This window comes from Ascidia mentula, chromosome 1 (genome assembly GCF_947561715.1).
Source record: "Ascidia mentula chromosome 1, kaAscMent1.1, whole genome shotgun sequence".
Classification (NCBI taxonomy): domain Eukaryota; kingdom Metazoa; phylum Chordata; class Ascidiacea; order Phlebobranchia; family Ascidiidae; genus Ascidia; species Ascidia mentula.
In genome coordinates, this window is record NC_138566.1 from 9,835,072 (window position 1) to 9,857,238 (window position 22,167).

General features: G+C 39.0%; 4 protein-coding genes across 4 annotated transcripts; all 4 read right to left on the minus strand.

The window, feature by feature from the left end:
• Nucleotides 1-1,432: 1,432 nt before the first annotated feature.
• On the minus strand, nt 1,433-2,948 carry LOC145910911 (uncharacterized). Its single transcript, XM_082998168.1, has 4 exons — nt 2,766-2,948; nt 2,143-2,640; nt 1,866-2,005; nt 1,433-1,775 (listed from the first exon to the last, which is right to left on the minus strand). Exons 1-4 carry the CDS (start codon nt 2,946-2,948, stop codon nt 1,433-1,435), a joined length of 1,164 nt encoding a protein of 387 aa, XP_082854294.1.
• A 3,354-nt stretch (nt 2,949-6,302) lies between these two features.
• Nucleotides 6,303-9,104, minus strand: LOC145914151 (cytochrome P450 2U1-like). Its single transcript, XM_083001932.1, has 9 exons — nt 8,835-9,104; nt 8,636-8,778; nt 8,252-8,354; nt 8,070-8,179; nt 7,851-7,972; nt 7,491-7,603; nt 7,271-7,415; nt 6,909-7,066; nt 6,303-6,834 (listed from the first exon to the last, which is right to left on the minus strand). The coding sequence occupies exons 1-9, from the start codon at nt 9,087-9,089 to the stop codon at nt 6,520-6,522; spliced, it is 1,464 nt and encodes a 487-aa protein (XP_082858058.1). The 5' UTR covers nt 9,090-9,104; the 3' UTR covers nt 6,303-6,519.
• Nucleotides 9,105-12,422: 3,318 nt separating this feature from the next.
• On the minus strand, nt 12,423-14,929 carry LOC145914168 (cytochrome P450 2U1-like). Its single transcript, XM_083001956.1, has 8 exons — nt 14,830-14,929; nt 14,445-14,547; nt 14,261-14,370; nt 14,042-14,163; nt 13,641-13,753; nt 13,421-13,565; nt 13,053-13,216; nt 12,423-12,978 (listed from the first exon to the last, which is right to left on the minus strand). Exons 1-8 carry the CDS (start codon nt 14,841-14,843, stop codon nt 12,664-12,666), a joined length of 1,086 nt encoding a protein of 361 aa, XP_082858082.1. The 5' UTR covers nt 14,844-14,929; the 3' UTR covers nt 12,423-12,663.
• Nucleotides 14,930-17,476: 2,547 nt separating this feature from the next.
• Nucleotides 17,477-20,110, minus strand: LOC145914158 (cytochrome P450 2U1-like). The gene is made up of 9 exons (XM_083001945.1): nt 19,990-20,110; nt 19,714-19,859; nt 19,545-19,647; nt 19,385-19,494; nt 19,147-19,268; nt 18,970-19,082; nt 18,455-18,599; nt 18,238-18,401; nt 17,477-18,181 (listed from the first exon to the last, which is right to left on the minus strand). Exons 1-9 carry the CDS (start codon nt 20,050-20,052, stop codon nt 17,864-17,866), a joined length of 1,284 nt encoding a protein of 427 aa, XP_082858071.1. The 5' UTR covers nt 20,053-20,110; the 3' UTR covers nt 17,477-17,863.
• Between the last annotated feature and the right edge of the window lie 2,057 nt (nt 20,111-22,167).

The window sequence follows — 22,167 nt, forward strand, 5'->3', positions numbered from 1 at the left end:
AAACTTTAGTTTACTGATCGTCGCCATTTTCATAAGGATGAGTTTCAATGTAGCATGACAAGAATCCATTTCGAAAAGTAGTTTCCTTGTATGTGCGATGTTACATAAACCCAGGGTTGTTATATACCGTACTTATTTCTTAGATCTGTGCTTTTCGTAAGTAATCCCTAAGAAAACACAATTCTACTTACTCCTAATAAGCTTTTTCAGACATGCGTGTTCATAGTTCTTATCCAAATGTGCATATTGATCACGGATTTATTGAATACGGATTAGTGTTGATATTGCGTTTATGGTCGGACCAGCTGGAAAAAAATAAAAAAAACAGAAAATCACCTCAGCATCCAGTCGTTGTAATTCACACAATGTCCTCAAAAATAGGTTAAAGTTTATTGGTCCCCGCCGATGTTAACCCCGCTCACGGTATACCCTAAATAGTATAGCGTTAAAGACATTCGTAACAATGTGTCGGCTCTCGTTTACCAATTTTTCCATACCCTTTGAAGTCCATTTATGGGACTCACCAGCCAACTAAACTTTTTTACATTTTGAGCAATATTCCTTTTAATCGAGTTTGAAAAGTGTTAAAAACATTTTGTTAGCGAAACAAAACAACGTTCTTCTACCACTGTAACTGCTGCACGGTTTGCAAAACTTAGGCTTTTAGGCGGCATAAGTTTGACACGCCTCAGTGACGGCAGGTATACTACACAAAGAAAAAAAGAGTGAGCATCGATTAACAGCGAACATGGTCAGAAATATGCGTTGCTTTTGTGTTAAGGGGGGACTGAACTTCAACTGATCTGGTTTGAATTGTGCCTCTATATAAAATCCCTTTCAGTCAATTCTCCGTTTCGCCATCACCTGAATCTATATTGATAAATATGAAACTGTAGTATTCAACCAGTAAAAATATTACCTTGGCCAGGACTGTAACGAGTTTCTGTCTATAGAAGACATACTTTTCTCGGTTCAAAAGTGCTCTAAAGTTTTGATAAACAATTTTAAACAGTTTTGTTAAATGTGTAGAAACGAACCTGGACGGGATAACAAACACTTTCGGAACTGATTCCGTAGTTTAACCACCCACGCTTTAAGACACCTTTCGCTTTTCTGAAATTTAGCCATGCAAACAACCTTGCATGTCACATTACAGAAAAAAGCGTGTAAGACGAATGCAAGTTGGGGGTGGGCAGAACAGGACAAACGCAGTTACAAGTCTGAATTTGTAACAACATATAAGAACAATATGCTTGCTTGTGCACTGCTTTTATAAGAGACTGACTGTTAAACAACTTTATTCGCACGAGCTTTCGCGAGATTGATCTCGCTTCATCAGGTGCAGCAAATAACGTGTCAAATAAAATGCGGTAACAGTGCTAAAAACAAGGAAGAAAAAAGGAAAAACGCACGAAGAGGTGATAATTGTTGGTCACTGAGTGCCCGTGGCATCTTGGTGCGTATAATGACTCATAAAGCCCCAGTCTCTATTGAGACCGTGGTTGATAGAGTCAAATTTTTGGATGTGGCGTTGTTCTGCCGTCTCTCTCGCTAGTCTCGTTCTTCTTATAACCTTCTGTAGCACCATGACCCTCAAGTCTTCAACACCGTGGTCAGGCTCGTTGAAATGAGCTCCTACCGGTTTCTCGTAGTTGTTGTGCCGAATATCATTTTTGTGACCGTTCATTCTTTGTCTCAGTGTTTGTCCGGTTTGTCCGATATACAAAGCTCGTGGACAGCGCGCACACGTCAAGGCGTAAATTACGTTGGTTGACCTGCAGGAAAATGTTCCCTGTGGTGAGAAATGTTGCCCATGCTTTGTCATGAGCTGATTAGATCGGTTTATGTGGTGGCACAATGCGCACCTCGCACCTCCACATGGGTATGTCCCAAAGTTTTTCTTGGTAGTAGACTCCGTGTGGGTTAACATTGTTTTCAGGTTTGGTGGTTGGCGATAAGCGACCACCGGAAGCTGCGGGAACACTGCACAAAGTCGGCTATCACCCTGCAAGATGGGCTGTAGGTCTTTTGCGATTTTTTTCAGTCGTCCCATCGGTTTGTTGTATGTGACGACGATGGTGATTCGTGTGTTTTTGCTTCCACGCTGGTTCTCTTGTCTCGTGGGACGGTCGTCGCTCTTGCCATCTCCTTGTCTACCATGCTGGATCGGTAGTCATTCCCTATAAACCTGGTACGCAGTTCGCGCAACTGTGCGTTGCAGTCATCACGACGGGAACATATTCGTCTGTACCGGAGTGTTTGTGAGTGTACGATGGATCGATACACATGTTTCGGGTGGGCACTGGAAGGATGTAGGTATTTGCCGCTATCCGTCTGCTTCCGGTATATGGAGGTGAAGAGTTCACCGTCGTTTAGCGAAACCGTTACATCCAAGAAATGCACCGAAGTGAGCGAGTGTTCCATGGTGAACTGTATGTTAGGGTCCTCTTTATTGAAGTCCTCCACGAAGGTTCGAAGAGAATTCTCTCCCCCAGTCCAGATAAAAAAGATATCGTCGATAAATCGACGGTACAATACAAGGGACGGTTTCCAGGTGTTCGTGAATCGTTCCTCTAGATCAGCCATGAAAATGTTCGCGTACTGTGGTGCTAGGCGTGTGCCCATCGCCGTTCCCTTGACCTGAATGTAGTGTTCATCGTTGAAGAGAAAGTTATTGTGTGTCAGAATGAACTTGGTCAATTGAATAACAATTTCTGTGAAGTCATCTTCTTCGGGAAGTATTTTGTGCAAGGCTTGCAGTCCACGGCTTGCAGTTCGTGGTCTATGTTGCTGTACAGGGATACAACATCCAACGTAACCAGTATAGCCTCGGGTGGAAGGTGTTTGATGGAGGATAGCTGTCTGATGAAATCCGTGGTGTCACGAACATAGCTATTGGCGGCTTGAGCGTGTGGCTTTAATAATTTTTCCACGTACCCCGATACCATTTCCGTGAGCGTGCCAATGCCGCTTACAATTGGACGTCCCGGAATATTCGGTTTGTGTACCTTGGGTAACATTTATCGACGATATCTTTTTTATCTGGACTGGGGGAGAGAATTCTCTTCGAACCTTCGTGGAGGACTTCAATAAAGAGGACCCTAACATACATTTCACCATGGAACACTCGCTCACATCGGTGCATTTCTTGGATGTAACGGTTTCGCTAAACGACGGTGAACTCTTCACCTCCATATACCGGAAGCAGACGGATAGCGGCAAATACCTACATCCTTCCAGTGCCCACCCGAAACATGTGTATCGATCCATCGTACACTCACAAACACTCCGGTACAGACGAATATGTTCCCGTCGTGATGACTGCAACGCACAGTTGCGCGAACTGCGTACCAGGTTTATAGGGAATGACTACCGATCCAGCATGGTAGACAAGGAGATGGCAAGAGCGACGACCGTCCCACGAGACAAGAGAACCAGCGTGGAAGCAAAAACACACGAATCACCATCGTCGTCACATACAACAAACCGATGGGACGACTGAAAAAAATCGCAAAAGACCTACAGCCCATCTTGCAGGGTGATAGCCGACTTTGTGCAGTGTTCCCGCAGCTTCCGGTGGTCGCTTATCGCCAACCACCAAACCTGAAAACAATGTTAACCCACACGGAGTCTACTACCAAGAAAAACTTTGGGACATACCCATGTGGAGGTGCGAGGTGCGCATTGTGCCACCACATAAACCGATCTAATCAGCTCATGACAAAGCATGGGCAACATTTCTCACCACAGGGAACATTTTCCTGCAGGTCAACCAACGTAATTTACGCCTTGACGTGTGCGCGCTGTCCACGAGCTTTGTATATCGGACAAACCGGACAAACACTGAGACAAAGAATGAACGGTCACAAAAATGATATTCGGCACAACAACTACGAGAAACCGGTAGGAGCTCATTTCAACGAGCCTGACCACGGTGTTGAAGACTTGAGGGTCATGGTGCTACAGAAGGTTATAAGAAGAACGAGACTAGCGAGAGAGACGGCAGAACAACGCCACATCCAAAAATTTGACTCTATCAACCACGGTCTCAATAGAGACTGGGGCTTTATGAGTCATTATACGCACCAAGATGCCACGGGCACTCAGTGACCAACAATTATCACCTCTTCGTGCGTTTTTCCTTTTTTTCTTCCTTGTTTTTAGCACTGTTACCGCATTTTATTTGACACGTTATTTGCTGCACCTGATGAAGCGAGATCAATCTCGCGAAAGCTCGTGCGAATAAAGTTGTTTAACAGTCAGTCTCTTATAAAAGCAGTGCACAAGCAAGCATATAGTCATAGATCAGAGACAGACACGACAAACTGAAGAAATTGAGATATAAGAACAAGTATAATCATGTTTTTTGCACTGTGGTACAAACATCGTTTATGTCCGCAACTTCTACACGATGCACTTGCCAGGTAACATATTGCCATTTAAATAGACGAAAGTTAAAAGGAGGCCACGTTATAAGGAAGCATGTCTTCAGCATTCTTCTGCTTTGGCTCGGCCGAATGCTTTTTCAAAGATTCCATCACGCGTTGTTGGTATGAAGTTTACAAACGCCAGGACCCTGGTTCATGCAACATCACAGTATTAATCAATGTATAAATGCAATATATATTCAAGTAAATATCTGCGGCTAATGTATAATATGCTTTGTCAATCGTGGTGTCTTTCTTTTCCCAGACTTGTGCTGCGTCATTTCGTTGGTGATTTGTGTTGCTTTTTTGCGATGGTTTTTATCTTTGCGACTTATTTTTATCTGATAACTGAAAGTATAAAAGTACGGTAGCCAACAGTGCCACCATTGTGTTGGGCATAAATAAAGCTAATGGTTTCCACACGTACAAAAACACCTCCAAAAACGCTGGAAAGATTATTACAAGCAGAAGGTGCAGACCGAACCAGACAAACACACGCGCAACCATGCGCTCCGCGTCACCTGTCAATTTGTGCCTTTAACTTCCCACATCATTGTGATTTGCGATCAAAATACTTAATCACAAGTTTTATTCCAGTAATATGCACGTTCCATGCATTCAACAAAAATACAACATTGTACAGGAAATGTGCAGCATATACAATGTTTAAAACATAGACAGGTGTTAATATTTTAGGCAATGATCCGACTGAATAAGCAGGACAAAGCGGTTTAAGGAATAAGGACATTGATATGTGTTATCGAAATTAAATGCCTGTAGGTTGCACTGCACTGAAGAATAAACGCTAAAACCATCAAGGTTGTTCGAGTCACACAACGAAGGTGGCTACTTACAAATAAAAAGGGAAGCTAACGAGAAGAAAAATCATATCGCCCCACACCAACAGTATTCATACGTATACAACAGTGTAAATACCAAAATTTTATTTGCCAGCGCTTGGGCCAATCAGCGCTTGCCACGACCGCCACGCATACCACTGGGGCTTGTGAAAGAAATAATTAATTTGAGGGAAAAATTTGCGTAACCGTTTTTTGAAACAAATAAGCAGCCACGTGCGTGCGAAACAAGTAAAAGCACAGAAATAACACGACATGAAAAACAACCAAACGATTGACAATCGTTTACATATATACATCATATTAACATGCATCACAATACCAGGCAATTAAGAATATTGTGCAAAGGAAACCGAACTTCAACCGATGTAACCTGAAGCGATTTAGGAAATAAACAAATTAATCTTGCGCATAAACATTGCTGTGTGGTTCAGATTAATGACTTTCCGCTATTTCGCTTAATTAACGTGAACATCACTTCCACAACACATTTAGCGAATTATTTTGTGTATTAACCGCTTGTTTCAAATAACAATATATTTTTATTGTTAATTGCTGGTGTTATCCATGACGGAAAGTGTTTTAAGAAATCCCCAAAACGTGTTTTTGCTTCGTAATCCCAATTAGCACAACAGTTTTTGGTTGGTTTAGGTTTGTCGATCCTTCGTTATTACGTTCGGGTTTAAACATCTCCGGTTCATCCCATAAGTTGTGTCTTTGTAATTTGTCGATAAGCAAAGTAAGATCGCATTTAGGGTGCGATTTTATCTTTGCAAACTGTTTTGTTTTGCACCTCTATGCCCAGCAGATTTAACCCATTGTGCTAATAGCATTGATGAAACGTTCCTGCATGAAATTCAGTATCTGTCAAAAGGTCGCCCTTGATACGAAATGCGCTCAATTTTTTGTGGATGTTGGACAAGCCTAGAAAGTAATTGAAAACTTTTATTAGATTCCACAGCGGAAAATGAAAACAACAAATATAGTTCGTAGATTGAAACACATTCACTGCCTAAAATTTATTTTACAAACGAATTGACCGCAAGCGTTGTACAACGACAATTTGAAAAACCCACAACTTTCTATGAGGTTGTTCCATTAAGAAAATGCTCAAAATAATGCCTTCTTCAGAACCATGCACTAAAAATTGAAATAACAAGAAGCGAAAAACAAATTGAAACATAAAAGTGCCCAAGCAACATGACGGAAACTGTGTAGTGTATGTAATAAGTTATTTACAATCGTTCATTGGCTACAATTTCATAAGCATACGGTGAGTACACAAGTCCATTGGAGCCTTCATCAATATCAGGAAGATTTCCAGGTGCCGGTGAAAATTCGAATTTTTGAACCATTGAAATCAAAAATACAAAAAGTTCAATTTGAGCCAAAAGTTTTCCGAGACAATGTCGTGGTCCTACTGAAAATGGTATGACGTAATTTGATTTGATGAATCGACCGTCGGCGTCCAAGTGCCGCTCTGGTTTGAACTTTTCTGGTTCGTCCCAAAGGTTTGGGTCGTTATGAACAGCCCAGATATTGGAAAGAACCTGCAATGAAAATGATGACAGTAGTTTTCATGGATAGAATTATGGATTTTGAGTTAATCAGGATGCGATCTTACTGTAGTGCCTTTCGGAATTTGAAATTCTCCCACGTTCGTATTATTCGATGTTGAATGAGGTAGGCTTAAAGGAACTAAAGTTCGATATCTCTGAAGTTCGTGGATAAATGCAGAAGGCATGTCTCCTTTCATTGACATGGAAGGTTTCCCACTTTCACCTGCGACACAACAAGTAATAGGATATTTGAAAAAGTCATGTAGATTTCGATATAATGCACTTCTCTGTACAGCAGACAATACATCACTGCTATGTCTCTTTAAATCACTAATTTTAAAATTACTGAAATGCCATCACAACGTTTTAATTGCCTTCTAGCAGCGTAAATACGTTGAGAAAAAATTAATTTATGAGTAAACTGTACCAATAACATTAATGATTTCTTCGTGCAACTTTTTCTGTGTTTCTGGATAATGGACAAGACAAAGAATGGCCCAAGCGAGAGAACTTGATGTTGTTTCAGTGCCGGCCACAAACAAATCTCGTATGTAGTGAAGCAGCTGCATATGCTACAAAAAATAAGTTTGCAGACATTTTTTAAGCGAGGCGCGTATTCAGGTACTTTAAACGACACAAATTCTTACAGTAAAAGTGTCCTTGCCCTCTCGCATCTCCACAAGAAAAGCGTCGATAAAATCACGCAACTCATCTTTCTGGAAATCCTCCTCGTGCTCTTTCACTTTCTTTTCAAATTCACCTGCATTGAATTAAAAACAAATTTGTTCTGGCAAAACGGTTTTGTGTCGCCATGGTAATAAAATTTGCAGTAAAACCAAAGTTAACCAAGTGCTTTTCATCCTCTGCCAGGGGAAGTTTTTTGCAACATTGCATGATACCAAAACCACGTTTTGTAACATTGTGGAAAATTTTGGTTCTGCTTTTGTCTCTCAAGAGTTTCGAATACCCAGAAACAAAGATTTTTCGTTCAAAAATTTACGACTAACTTCTCTCAAACGCAATGTCTTCCACAATTTCCTTCATGTACCAGGAAAAAGGTGGAATGTACTGCAACCATGGTGCAAATGCAAAGGTACTAATTACACGGCTCATTTTCGGGTCTGTCAGCCTATAAATAATTGTGCATTTTGGAAATTCGAATTGAAGTTTTACTCAAGATCACATAAAACAAGAAAAACAATTTTTTTCTACTCGATGCCACCCACCATTTTTGTATGATGTGCAATAAACTTGTAAACCATGGGTCATTGTAGTGAAAGCGCCTTCCAAATACAACCTTGCATATCACGTTCGAAACAGTATTTTCCAAAATTTCCTATAATATGAAAGTAATATTTCTAAATTATTGCCAAGTATTTTTTTTAATAAACAATTGAGATTTGTTTACTTTTATGAGGAATGGTTTTCCTTGATGTTTTCTTATTTCTTCGTTCATATATTCGACTTCTTCCAGCACACTATCCTCCATGCTGCGTTTGCCCATTCCAAACCTGAACATTTTATATATTTGTGTGAGTGTTATTATTTTACAGCGTTTAATACAAACTTAATGTTTTCAAAACGATTGAAATCAATGGTTGTTTTTCCTTCTGTGTCTGTACCATGATATAAATTCTTTGGGGGTGAAATTTTGATACACTACAATTGTCCTTTTAATAACTTCATCATGATCACAGTTGTCCGCTTTTCATGAAATTATTTCATCATGATTTACCACAAAGGGTGTTGATCTATTTAGAAAAATCCCTTTTTTGCAACAAGTCATTCTTACTCTCGAAGCGTCATCAGTCCAAACTTTCTTTGAGATTTCCATTTCATTCCATCTATGAAAATTACTCCGTTTCCACGTGAAATTACTTCGATCACCGGCACTTTAGGTCGTCCAGAAAAGGATTCGTGGCACTTTACCAAGGCCTAAAAAACAAATAAATTTTATCCGATATGAACCACTACAATTGTGAGCAGTTTACCTCGTTTATGACGTCATAGTTGTTGAGAACAATCCTATCCTGTCGACCAACACGCACTGACATGATGGGACCGTATGTCTTTCCCCACTCAGCTAATTTACGTGCAAAATGTGAACCGCGAAAGGGGATAACTCCCAAAAAGGGTATTCCCCTTGGACCAGGTGGCATTGTTTTAGGTCTGCGATACCAGTTGAAAAGGCCCAACGCGGTGGCAAAACAAACAACCAATGCTGTCAAAATTTCAAACGATTCCATTTTCTATGTTTTATTTATCACCTACACTTCCTAGCAAATGAATGCGTTACGTTGTTATATCGGCTGCACTATACTTCAACTAGACCTGGGCAACTAATTCTAAGCAGTATATGCGAAATGTGCAGACAAAAAAACCATGCAAACTTTAGTTTACTGATCGTCGCCATTCTCGTAAGGATGAGTTTCAATGTAGCATGACAAGAATCCATTTCGAAAAGTTTCCTTGTATGTGCGATGTTACGTAAACCCAGGGTTGTTATATACCGTACTTTTTTGTAAGTATGTCTAAGAAAATACAATTGTACTTATTCCTAATAAGCTTTTTCGGACGTGCGTGTTCATAGTTCTTATCCAAATGTGCATATTTTTTTGTTGAATGCGGATTAGTGTTGATATTGCGTTTATAGACGGACGAGCTGGAAAAAAAATTAAAAAAACTGTAAAACACCTCAACATCCAGTCGGTGTATTTCACGCATTATCCTCTATAATAGGTCAAAGTTTATTGGTTCCCGGCCGATGTTAAACCCAATCACGGTATGCCCTAAATATAAAAGCGTTAAAGACATTCGTAACAATGCGTCGGCTCTCGTTTACCAACTGACCATTTTTTCATACCCTTTGAAGTCCATTTATGGGACTCACCAGCCAACTATACTTCTTTTACATTTAGAGCAATATTCCTTCTAATCGAGTTTGAAAAGTGTTGAAAACATTTTGTTGGCGAAACAAAACAACGTTCTTCAACAACTGCAACTGCTGCATGGCTTGCAAAACTTTGGCTTTTAGGCGGCATAACTTTGACACGCCTCAGTGACGGCAGGTTTAATACACAAAGAAAGAAATGGTGAGCTCCGATTAACAGCGAGCAAGGTCAGAAATATGCGTTGCTTTTGTGTGAAGGGGGGCTGAAACTGAACTTCAACTGAATCTGGTTTGAAATGTGCCTCCATATAAAATCCCTTTTAGTCAATTCTCCGTTTCGCCATCACCTGAAGAGTCATGTATTCGTTCATGACATCTTAGTATCTATATTGATAAATATGAAACTGTAGTATTTGACTATTAAAAAATTACCGTAGCCAGGACTGTAACGAGTTTCTGTCTATAGAAGACATACTTTTCTCGGTTCAAAAGTGCTTAAAAATTTTAATAAACATTTTTAAACAGTTTTGTTAAATGTGTAGAAACGAACCTGGACGGGATAACAAACGCTTTCGGAACTGATTCTTTAGTTTAACCACCCACGCTTTGAGGCACCTTGCGCTTTCCTAAAATTTAGCCATGCAAACAACCTTGCATGTCACATTACACAACATTACAGAAAAAAGCGTGTAAGACGAATGCAAGTTGGGGGTGGGCAGAACAGGACAAACGCAGTAACAAGTCTGAATTTGTAACAACGCATATAAGAATAAGTATAATCATGTTTTTTGCACTGTGGTACAAACATCGTTTATGCCCGCAACTTCTACACGATGCACTTGCCAGGTAACATATTGCTATTTAGAAACACGAAAGTTAAAAGGAGGCTACTTTATGAGGAGGCATGTCTTCAGCATTCTTCTGTTTTGGCTCGGCCGAATGCTTTTTAAAGGTTCCGTCACGCGTTGTTGGTATGAAGTTTACAAACGCCAGGACCCTGGTTCATGCAACATCACAATATTAATCCATGTATCAATGCAATATATATTCAAGTAAATATCTGCGGCTAATGTATAATATGCTTTGTCAATCGTGGTGTCTTTCGTTTCCCAGACTTGTGCATAATTATAGACTCTTGTGCGTCAGTTCGTTGACGAATTATGTTGCTTTTTGGCTATGATTTTTAGTATCAAAGTACGGTAGCCAGCAGTGCCACCATTGTGTTGGGCATAAATAAAGCCAATGGTTTCCACACGTACAAAAACACCTCCAAAAAGGCTGGAATAATTATTACAAGCAGAGGGTGCAGACCTAACCAGACAAACACACGCGCAACCATGCGCTCCGCGTCACCTGTCAATTTGTGCCTTTGAAGTCCCACCTCATTGTGATTTGCGATCAAAATACTTATCATGCTCGCACAAGTTTTATTCCAGTAATATACACGTTCCATGCATTCAACAAAAATACAACATTGTACAGGAAATGTGCAGCATATACAATGTTTAAAACATAAACAGGTGTTAATATTTTAGGCAATGATCCGACTGAATAAGTAGGACAAAGCGGTTTAAGGAATAAGGACATTATGTGTAATCGAAATTAAATGCTTGTAGGTTGCACTGCACTGAAGGCTTAACGCTAAAACCATCAATGTTGTTCGAGTCACACAACGAAGGTGGCTACTTACAAACAAAAAGGGAAGCTAACAAGAAGAAAAATCATATCGCCCCACACCAACAGTATTCATGCAACAGTGTAAATACCAAAATTTTATTTGCCAGCGCTTGGGCCAATCAGCGCTTGCCACGCCCGCCACGCATACTACTAGGGCTTGTGAAAGAAATAATTACTTTGAGGGAAAAATTTGCGTAACCGTTTTTTGAAACAAATAAGCAGCCACGTGCGTGCGAAACAAATAAAAGCACAGAAACAACACGACATGAAAAACAACCAAACGATTGACAATCGTTTACATATATACATCATAATAACATGCATCACAATACCAAGGCAATTAAGAATATTGTGCAAAGGGAATCGAACTTCAGCCGATGTAACCTGATGGACAAGCGATTTAGGAAATAAACAAATTAATCTTGCGCATAAACATTGCTGTGTGGTTCAGATTAATGACTTTTCGCTATTTCGCTTAATTAACGTGAACAACACTTCCACAACACATTTAGCGAATTATTTTGTGTATTAACCGCTTGTTTCAAATAACAATATATTTTTATTGTTAATTGCTGGTGTTATGTTTGTTGGAAATAGTGTGAGGAAATCCCAAAAACGTGTTTTTGCTTCGTAATCCCAATTAGCACAACAGTTTTTGGTTGGTTTAGGTTTCTCGTTCCTTCGTTATTACGTTCGGGTTTAAACATCTCCGGTTCATCCCATCAGTTGAGATCTTTGTAATTTGTCGATAAGCAAAGTAAGATGGCATTTAGGGTTCGATTTTATCTTTGCAAACCGTTTTGTTTTGCACCTCTATGCCCAGCAGATTTAACCCATTGTGCTAAAAGCATTGATGAGTCGTTCCTGCATGAAATTCAGTATCTGTCAAAAGGTCGCCCTTGATACGAAATGCGCTCAATTTCTTGTAGATGTTGGACAAGCCTAGAAAGTAATTGAAAACTTTTATTAGATTCCACAGCGGAAAATGAAAACAACAAATATAGTTCGTAGATTGAAACAAAATCACTGCCTAAAATTTATTTTACAAACGAATTGACCGCAAGCGTTGTACAACGACAATTTGAAAAACCCACAACTTTCTATGAGGTTGTTCCATTAAGAAAATGCTTAAAATAATGCCTTCTTCAGAACCATGCACTAAAAATTGAAATAACAAGAAGCGAAAATCAAATTGAAACATGAAAGAGCCCAAGTAACATGACGGAAACTGTGTAGTGTATGTAATAAGATATTTACAATCGTTCATTGGCTACAATTTCATAAGCATACGGTGAGTTCACAATTCCTTTCGAGCCCTTATCAATATCAGGAAGATTTCCAGGTGCCGGTGAAAATTCGAATTTTTGAACCATGGAAATCAAAAATACAAAAAGTTCAATTTGAGCCAAAAGTTTTCCGAGACAATGTCGTGGTCCTACTGAAAACGGTATGACGTAATTTGATTTGACGAATCGACCGTCGGCGTCCAAGTGCCGCTCTGGTTTGAACTTTTCCGGTTCGTCCCAAAGGTTTGGGTCGTTATGAACAGCCCAGATATTGGAAAGAACCTGCAATGAAAATGATGACAGTAGTTTTCATGGATAGAATTATGGATTTTGAGTTAATCAGGATGCGATCTTACTGTAGTGCCTTTCGGAATGTGAAATTCTCCAACGTTTGTATTATTCGATGTTGAATGAGGTAGGCTTAAAGGAACCAAAGTGCGATATCTCTGAAGTTCGTGGATAAATGCAGATGCGTAAGGCATGTCTCCTTTCATTGACATGGAAGGTTTCCCACTTTCACCTGCGCCACAACAAGTAACAGGATATTTGAAAAAGTCATGTAGATTTCGATATAATGCACTTCTCTGTACAGCAGACAATACATCACTGCTATGTCTCTTTAAATCACTAATTGTGAATTTACTGAAATGCCATCACAACGTTTTAATTGCCTTCTAGCAGCGTAAATACGTTGAGAAATAATTAATTTATGAGTAAACTGTACCAATAACATTAATGATTTCTTCGTGCAACTTTTTCTGTGTTTCTGGATAATGGACAAGACAAAGAATGGCCCAAGCGAGAGAACTAGATGTTGTTTCAGTGCCGGCCACAAACAAATCTCGTATGTAGTGAAGCAGCTGCATATGCTACAAAAAATAAGTTTGCAGACATTTTTTAAGCGAGGCGCGTATTCAGGTACTTTAAAAGATACAAATTCTCACAGTAAAAGTGTCCTTGCCCTCTCGCATCTCCACAAGAAAAGCGTCGATAAAATCACGCAACTCATCTTTCTGGAAATCTTCCTCGTGCTCTTTCACTTTCTTTTCAAATTCACCTGCATTGAATTAAAAACAAATTTGTTCTGGCAAGACGGTTTTGTGCCGCCATGGTAATAAAATTTGCAGTAAAACCAAAATTAACCAAGCGCTTTTCATCCTCTACCAGGGGGAGTTTTTTGCAACATTGCATGATACCAACACCACGTTTTGTAACATTGTGGTAAATTTTGGTTTTGCTTTTGTCTTTCAAAATTCAACTAAAACAACAACCGCTAAATCCCAGAAAAACTCTCTTGTCATCAAGAGATTCGAATGCCCAGAAATAAAGTAAGTTTACGACTAACTTCTCTCAAACGCAATGTCTTCCAAAAGTTTCTTCATGTACCAGAAAAAAGGTGGAATGTACTGCAACCATGGTGCAAATGCAAAGGTACACATTACACGGCTCATTTTTGGGTCTGTCAGCCTATAAATAATTCTGCATTTTGGAAATTCGAATTGAAGTTTTACTCAAGATCATACAAAACAAGAAAAACAATTTTTTTCTACTCGATGCCACCCACCATTTTGGCATGATGTGCAATAAACTTGTAAACCATGGGTCGTTATAGTGAAATCGCCTTCCAAATACAACCTTGCATATCACGTTCGAAACAGTATTTTCCAAAATTTCCTATAACATAAAAGTAATATTTCTAAATTATTGCCAAGGATTTTTTTTTGAACAAACAGTTGAGAATTGTTTACTTTTATGAGGAATGGATTTCCTTGATGTTTTCTTATTTCTTCGTTCATATATTCGACTTCTTCCAGCACACTATCCTCCATGCTGCGTTTGCCCATTCCAAACCTGAACATTTTATATATTTGTGTGAGTGTTATTATTTTACAGCGTTTAATACAAACTTCATGTTTTCAAAACGATTGAAATCAATGGTTGTTTTTCCTTCTGTGTCTGTACCATGATATAAATTCTTTGAGGGTGAAATTTTGATACACTACAATTGTCCTTTTAATAACTTCATCATGAACACAGTTGTCCGCATTTCATGAAATTATTGGATCATGATTTACCACAAAGGGTGTTGATCTGTTCAGGAATATCCCTTTTTTTACAACAAGTCATTCTTACTCTCGAAGCGTCATCAGTCCAAACTTTCTTTGAGTTTTCCATTTCTTTCCATCTATGAAAATTACTCCGTTTCCACGATAAATTACTTCGATCACCGGCACTTTCGGTCGTCCAGAAAAGGATTCGTGGCACTTTACCAAGGCCTAAAAAATAAATAAATTTTATCCGATTTGAACCACTACAATTGTGAGCAGTTTACCTCGTTTATGACGTCATAGTTGTTGAGAACAATCCAATCCTGTCGACCAAACCGCACTGACATGATGGGACCGTATGTCTTTCCCCACTCAGCTAATTTACTTGCAAAATGTGAACCGCGAAAGGGGATAACTCCTAACAAGGGTATTCCCCTGGGACCAGGTGGCATTGTTTTAGGTCTGCGATACCAGTAGAAAAGGCCCAACGCGGTGGCAAAACAAACAACCAATGCTGTCAAAATTTCAATCGATTCCATTTTCTATGAAATTTATTACCTACACGAAAATCACCTCAGCATCCAGTCGTTGTAATTCATACAATGTCCTCTAAAATAGGTTAAAGTTTATTGATTCCCGCCGATGTTAACTCCGCTCACGGTATACACTAAATATTATAGCGTTAAAGACATTCGTAACAATGTGTCGGCTCTCGTTTACCAATTTTTCCATACCCTTTGAAGTCCATTTATGGGACTCACCAGCCAACTATACTTCTTTTACATTTTGAGCAACAAAACTTCTAATAGAGTTTGAAAAATGTTGAAAACACATTGTTCGCGAAACAAAACAACGTTCTTCAACCACTGTAACTGCTGCACGGTTTGCAAAACTTAGGCTTTTAGGCGGCATAAGTTTGACACGCCTCAGTGACGGCAGGTATACTACACAAAGAAAAAAAGAGTGAGCTCCGATTAATAGCGAACAAGGTCAGAAATATGTGTTGCTTTTGCGTTAAGGGGGGGCTGAAACTGAACTTCAACTAAATCTGGTTTGAATTGTGCCTCTATATAAAATCCCTTTCAGTCAATTCTCCGTTTCGCTATCACCTGAATCTATATTGATAAATATGAAACTGTAGTAATCGACCAGTAAAAATATTACCGTGGCCAGGACTATAACGAGTTTCTGTCTATAGAAGACATACTTTTCTCGGTTTAAAAGTGCTTTAAAGTTTTGATAAACATTTTTAAACAGTTTTGTTAAATGTGTAGAAACGAACCTGGACGGGATAACAAACACTTTCGGAACTGATTCCGTAGTTTAACCACCCACGCTTTAAGGCACCTTTCGCTTTTCTAAAATTTAGCCATGCAAACAACCTTGCATGTCACATTGCACAACATTACAGAAAAAAGCGTGTAAGACGAATGCAAATTGGGGGTGGGCAGAACAGGACAAACGCAGTTACAAGTCTGAATTTGTAACAACATATAAGAACAAGTATAATCATGTTTTTTGCACTGTGGTACAAACATCGTTTATGCCCGCAACTTCTACACGATGCACTTGCCAGGTAACATATTGCTATTTAGAAAGACGAAAGTTAAAAGGAGGCCACGTTATAAGGAGGCATGTCTTTAGCATTCTTCTGTTTTGTCTGGAACGAATGTTTTTTCAAAGTTTCATCGCGCGTCGTTGGTATGAAGTTTATAAACGTCAGGACCCGTGGTTCATGCAACAGCACAATTTTAATCAATGTATAAATGCAATATATATTCAAGAAAATATCTGAAAGCAGCTAATGTATAATATGCTTTGTTAATCGTGGTGTCTTTCGTTTCCCAGACTTGTGCTGGTGTCAGTTCGTTGGTGAATTGTGTTGCTTTTTTGCGACTTATTTTTGTCTGATTACTGGAAGTATCAAAGTACGGTTGCCAACAGTGCCACTATTGTGTTGGGCATAAATAAAGCCAATGGTTTCCACACGTACAAAAACACCTCCAAAAACGCTGGAATAATTATTACAAGCAGAGGGTGCAGACCTAACCAGACAAACACACGCGCAACCATGCGCTCCGCGTCACCTGTCAATTTGTGCCTTTGAAGTCCCACCTCATTGTGATTTGCGATTTGCAAAATACTTATCATGCTCGCACAAGTTTTATTCCAGTAATGTACACGTTCCATGCATTCAACAAAAATACAACATTGTACAGGACTCGGTAAATATGCAGCATATACAATGTTTAAAATATGGACAGGGGTTTATATTTTAGGCAATGATCCGACTGGTAAGCAGGGTAAAACGGTTTAAGGAATAAGGACATTTATATGTGTAATCGAAATTAAATCCCTGTAGGTTGCACTGCACTGACGGCTTAACGGTGAAACAATCAAGGTTGTTCGAGTCACACAACAAAGGTGGCTATTTACAAATAAAAAGTGACGCTAACAAGAAGAAACATCATATTGCCCCACACCAACAGTTTTCATACGTACACAACAGTGCAAATACCAAAATTGTATTTGCCAACGCTTGCCACGCCCGCCACTACTAGGGCTTGGTGAAAGAAATAATTACTTTAAGGGAAAAATTTGGGCAACCGTGTTTGAAACAAATAAGCAGCCACGTGCGTGCGAAACAAACAAGAGTAAATAAACAAATAAAACTGTAAGTGAAATAAGCACAGAAACAACACGACGTGAAAAACAACCAAACGATTGACAATCATTCGCATATATACATCATAATAACATGCATCACGCCCGTCTATGCGTGTGCGTTAATGAATACCACGTAATTAAGAATAATGTGCAGAGGAAACCGAAGCCGATGTAACCTGATGGACAAGCGATTTAGGAAATAAACAAATTAATCTTGCGCATAAACATTGCTGTGTGGTTCAGATTAACGACTTTCCGCTATTTCGTTTAATTAACGCGACCATCACTTCCACAACACATTTAGCATATTCTTTTGTGTATCACCGCTTGTTTTAAACGAGAAACCTTTTTAATGATAATTGTTGGTGTTATCATATGTCGGAAATTATTTGAGGAAATCCCAAAAATGTGTTTTTGCTTCGTAAATCCCAAGCACAACAGTTTTGGTTGGTTTAGGTTTGTCGTTCTTTCGTTATTATCTTGAACGGCAGCGGGGTGAACACAAACCCGTTTGCTCCCTTCTCAATTTCGGGAAAAATCCCAGGTTCCGGAAGAATTTCGAACTTTTGAATCATGGACGTCAAGATAATGAAGAGCTCCAATTTGGCAAGTTGCTGTCCAACGCAGCTGCGGGGTCCAACAGAGAAAGGTATGACGTAATTAGATTTGACGAAACAACCTTCAGCATCTAAATGACGTTCGGGTTTAAACTTATCCGGTTCATCCCATAAGTTGGGGTCGTTGTGTACAGCCCAGATATTCGGGATCACCTGCAAAACAAAATACTAACAAATTTGTCGATAAATAAAGTATGATGGCAACTTACGGTTGTGCCTTTACGAATTTTATAACCCATAAATTCCACGTCATTGGACGTAGAATGCACGACGCTTAGAGGAGCCAACGTACGATATCTCTGCACTTCGTGGATAAATGCACACGTGTAAGGCATGTCGTATCTCTTTGACATTTGAGGTTTACCAGCTTCACCTGTTTTAACAATATGCTCAATACAGTTATAACACAAATTAATTTATTCCTACCAATCACATTCACAATCTCCTTGTATATCTTGTCTTGAGTCTCCGGATTGTGAATGAGACAAAGAATCGCCCAACGCATAGTGCTGGAAGTCGTCTCAGAACCAGCTTCAAACAAGTCCCTGATAAATTGGAGAAGTTGCTGGTTCTGCAAAAGACCGCTTTGAGTTATATTTTGAAGTAGTGAATACTGTAATTAGATGCAATGCGTTATATGTGGTTTTGAAACCACGCATCCTAAGCAAGAAATGTTGACAAAACTGTCAAAATCACTTATTCACGCTTTAGGTCACAACGCTTGCTTCGCAGGGCAAACATTGCCATATTGACCAAACAGTAAAGGAGTACATACAAATACACACATCTTGTTGCCAGATTTTTTAATTAGAAAAAAAAACATATAGGTGATAAAGAGACTCGTAAACATTTTACTATGGGATTACGACAAAAAGAAATTTCTGCAACATGATGATATAATCTCAAATGGAACGCATGTAAGAGTTTCTATGAACACTTACCGTGAAACTTTCCTTGCCATCATTCATCTCAGCTAAATATGCATCGACGAAGTCACGCAACTCGTCTTTTTGAAATGTTTGTTCGTGGTCTTTTACAATCTTTTCAAATTCGGCTACAAGTAAATGTTTGGAAGAAGCAAACAACCCAATTCAAAAAAACAGAATTATTTTACTCACCACATAGGGTTTTTACATCCTGCTTTAACTCCTTCCCCACTCCGTAGAAAGGAGGAAAGAACCTCAGCCAGGAGGCAAATATTAAAATACTTAAAGTAGACAGTCTTTGTGGGTCGTTGGTCCTATTCGACGAAAATATTTGAGTAAGCTTCCGCTCACATGTAACATTTTATTATGGTTAATGAACAATGCAAAATTTATAAGGTGAAAAACAGCTACAGTTTACAGGGAAACGCACCATCTGGCCAGAAAAGCAAGCAAATCAGTAAACCAGGGATCATTATAATCAAATCGTTTTCCAAACACAACTCCACATATCACGTTTGACACGGTGTTCGTCATGATTGTCTACAAAAAAAAACGTTACAAAATGCAAAAGTAATTAAATAACTTATCACCAATAATGCGAATGGTTTTTCTCTTTTACTTCCCATCTCCTCAATCATGTATGAAACTTCCTCCAAAACACGATCCTCCAAACTTCGTATGCCCATCCCAAAACTACGAGTATGTCATAACACAGGATGTAACAATAAACGCGAAGCATGAATTTAAAAAACTTCCTACCCCCGTAACGTCCTGACACCAAATTTCCTCTGTTTCTTCCATTTTCTCCCATAATCAAGAAAGGCCAATCCTTGACCCTGCTTGGTTTCTTCAAAAATGGTATTACTGGGACGTCCAGAAAATGATTCGCCGTGTTTTACCAGAGCCTCAGAAGTTAAAACATAATGAAATTTATTCCAAAACGAGACTGCATTGATCCAACATTACAATTATGAGTATATTATTTTCTGGATTCAACTATGAGTAAACAAATTATCAAAAATAAACTTTTATTACCTCATGTATCACTTCATAGTCGTTAAGAACGACGTAATCATCTCGACCCAAGCGAATCGTCATAATGGGACCGTAAACTTTACCCCATTTTGCAAATGTTCTTTCAGGATAATCACCAAGAAAGGGCAATGCCCCAACAATAGGAAACCCCCTGGGACCAGGCGGCATCTTACTTTGTCTCCAGTACCAATAAAAAAGGCCCAAAGCCAGACAAGACATGGCAACAGCAGTGGTGGAACTAAAAAACTCAATCATGTTAACCTGCAACATACAGCAATATAACCTGGTTGCATTTCACAAAATGTGCTTATTTTTAAAATACGCTTCATAACTCCAACAGTTTAGCCAAAAAGCCATTGGAACGATTGACCAGTTTTGAATGTTGTAAACAGATTTTGCTGTACTCATCGAAAAAAGAAAAAAGCAGGTAATTCGTCACATTGTAATATGACCTTCAACTGCGTTGGGCGAGGTATTTCAAACTATCAATCATGCACGTTTGTTTGTACATCGCTGTTGCATGCAGAGAATTGCGATTTTCCTTGTTCGGTTTTATAGCCCTGAACCACGGAAAATTATCTTGGCTTCCACTATTATAACATCTGGGACAAATGTTGATTGTTAACGGTACATGTTCAGTGTGTTCAAAGCAAGTAATTTCGGAAGCGATATTTTGTTTGCAAACCTTTTGTTGTTTTGCAACTCTAAAGGGCAACAGATTTTACCCATTGTGCTAATAGCTTTGTTTAAATGTGCATGCATGAAATTGCCTATCTGCCAAATTGTCACCCTTTGAAATAGGCGGAATGCGCTCAACATTTTTTAGTCTACTTTTCTGAAGTTCCTTTCTATTCCTGCAGCAACGAAGGTCAACCTGCGGCTCTTCGAAATGTCGATTATGGTTCAGTGTTCAGCAAAAAACACTGTCAGTCCTAACACCACGAATAAAATCAAGCCTAGAGACTGAATGAAACGTTTATTTGATTGCAAAGTGGAAAATGAAATCATCAAATATGGTTCGTAGATCGAAACAAAATTTCTGGCTAACATTTACTTCAGAAACAAATTTTCGCAGCATTGTACACCGACCATTTAAAAACTTACAGCTTTTAATGAGGTTTGTTGCATCCAGAAATGCACAAAATAATGTTTCCTTCTGCACCATGCATTAAAAATTGAAATACTATGCAGCAAATAACATGGCAAATTTATTGATCGCATTGTTTACTCACCAAGCTTGCGTATTTTTATGGAATCAATCATTCGAGTTTTCTAACGTTGTCTTTACACCATTCGCGAAAAACGTTTGGTGACCCCTGGATATATGGTGATCAAACATTTATTGATTTTCTTGCCAATGTGGCCAAATGATATATGCACAAACAGGATTATAGTTTTACACAGAGGTTAACAGCTGTGGCAAAATGTTTCAAAATCAGATGTTCACTTAATTAAAATTTTGATCGCGCAGGTTTAATAAAACAAAAGGAAAGTTAAATGTGACCAAATGCAAACGCACAAATTCCGAGTGGCAGACACTATGGAGCGCATGGTTACATAAAAACATATTAGTACGTTTCTGTAAACCATGAAACGGGTCGGCAACCTGTGTGCAAATGTACATAATATGTCAAAATGGTAATAACTTCGCATGTCATATGCGCAACACAAAACATTTGAGATTTCTTTTCTTTACCACTGCGTCGCAACAGCCCTATTGTATAGTATTGGAATTAATTTCAATGGGCAAATTCATACATTTCCCGGAATATTTTTTACAACAGTTCCTGGCGCAGCACAATCATGGACCAAGAAATGTATTGGAGTGTGAACTCATATAAAACACAGTAATCACCTGCGACCCTTGCACTAAAAAAGATGGCTACTGACATTATATAAGCTAAAGGGACAATATATGTACACATTTATATTCTTAAAATTCGACATGACAGTAAAGGGTATCCCCTCATTTTCTGCTTACAGGATACGAATTGCGCCTTCCAGTGGATCTCATTTCCCCGTAGGCCACGAAGCGGCAACGACACCTTTGGTTCACAGGTTACGATGTAGATTACGGCTGGTGTGGATGTTGCTTTTAGAAAAATGCTGGCAGCTCAACGAATTCGCATGCAGGAGCAATACGACAGGTGACAACATGGAGACCAAATCAACGAAGGT

What these genes read in the sequence shown, in the direction of transcription:
- LOC145914158 (XM_083001945.1), bottom strand. Translation starts at nt 20,052, where the DNA reads ATGACGATTCGCTTGGGTCGAGATGATTACGTCGTTCTTAACGACTAT. An exon ending in GGTGTCAGGACGTTACGGGG is followed by an intron (nt 19,648 to 19,713) that starts GTAGGAAGTTTT and finishes ACATACTCGTAG; the next exon opens with TTTTGGGATGGGCATACGAA. An exon ending in GGATGTAAAAACCCTATGTG is followed by an intron (nt 19,083 to 19,146) that starts GTGAGTAAAATA and finishes ATTTACTTGTAG; the next exon opens with CCGAATTTGAAAAGATTGTA.
- LOC145914151 (XM_083001932.1), bottom strand. Translation starts at nt 9,089, where the DNA reads ATGGAATCGTTTGAAATTTTGACAGCATTGGTTGTTTGTTTTGCCACC. An exon ending in GGACTGATGACGCTTCGAGA is followed by an intron (nt 8,355 to 8,635) that starts GTAAGAATGACT and finishes TAAAATGTTCAG; the next exon opens with GTTTGGAATGGGCAAACGCA. An exon ending in TTGCACATCATACAAAAATG is followed by an intron (nt 7,973 to 8,069) that starts GTGGGTGGCATC and finishes AATTATTTATAG; the next exon opens with GCTGACAGACCCGAAAATGA.
- LOC145914168 (XM_083001956.1), bottom strand. An exon ending in AGACATTGCGTTTGAGAGAA is followed by an intron (nt 13,754 to 14,041) that starts GTTAGTCGTAAA and finishes AATTCAATGCAG; the next exon opens with GTGAATTTGAAAAGAAAGTG. An exon ending in AGGGCAAGGACACTTTTACT is followed by an intron (nt 13,566 to 13,640) that starts GTGAGAATTTGT and finishes TATTTTTTGTAG; the next exon opens with CATATGCAGCTGCTTCACTA.
- LOC145910911 (XM_082998168.1), bottom strand. Translation starts at nt 2,948, where the DNA reads ATGGTATCGGGGTACGTGGAAAAATTATTAAAGCCACACGCTCAAGCC. An exon ending in TAGACCACGAACTGCAAGCC is followed by an intron (nt 2,641 to 2,765) that starts GTGGACTGCAAG and finishes CACTACATTCAG; the next exon opens with GTCAAGGGAACGGCGATGGG. An exon ending in TACCCATGTGGAGGTGCGAG is followed by an intron (nt 1,776 to 1,865) that starts GTGCGCATTGTG and finishes ATTTTCCTGCAG; the next exon opens with GTCAACCAACGTAATTTACG.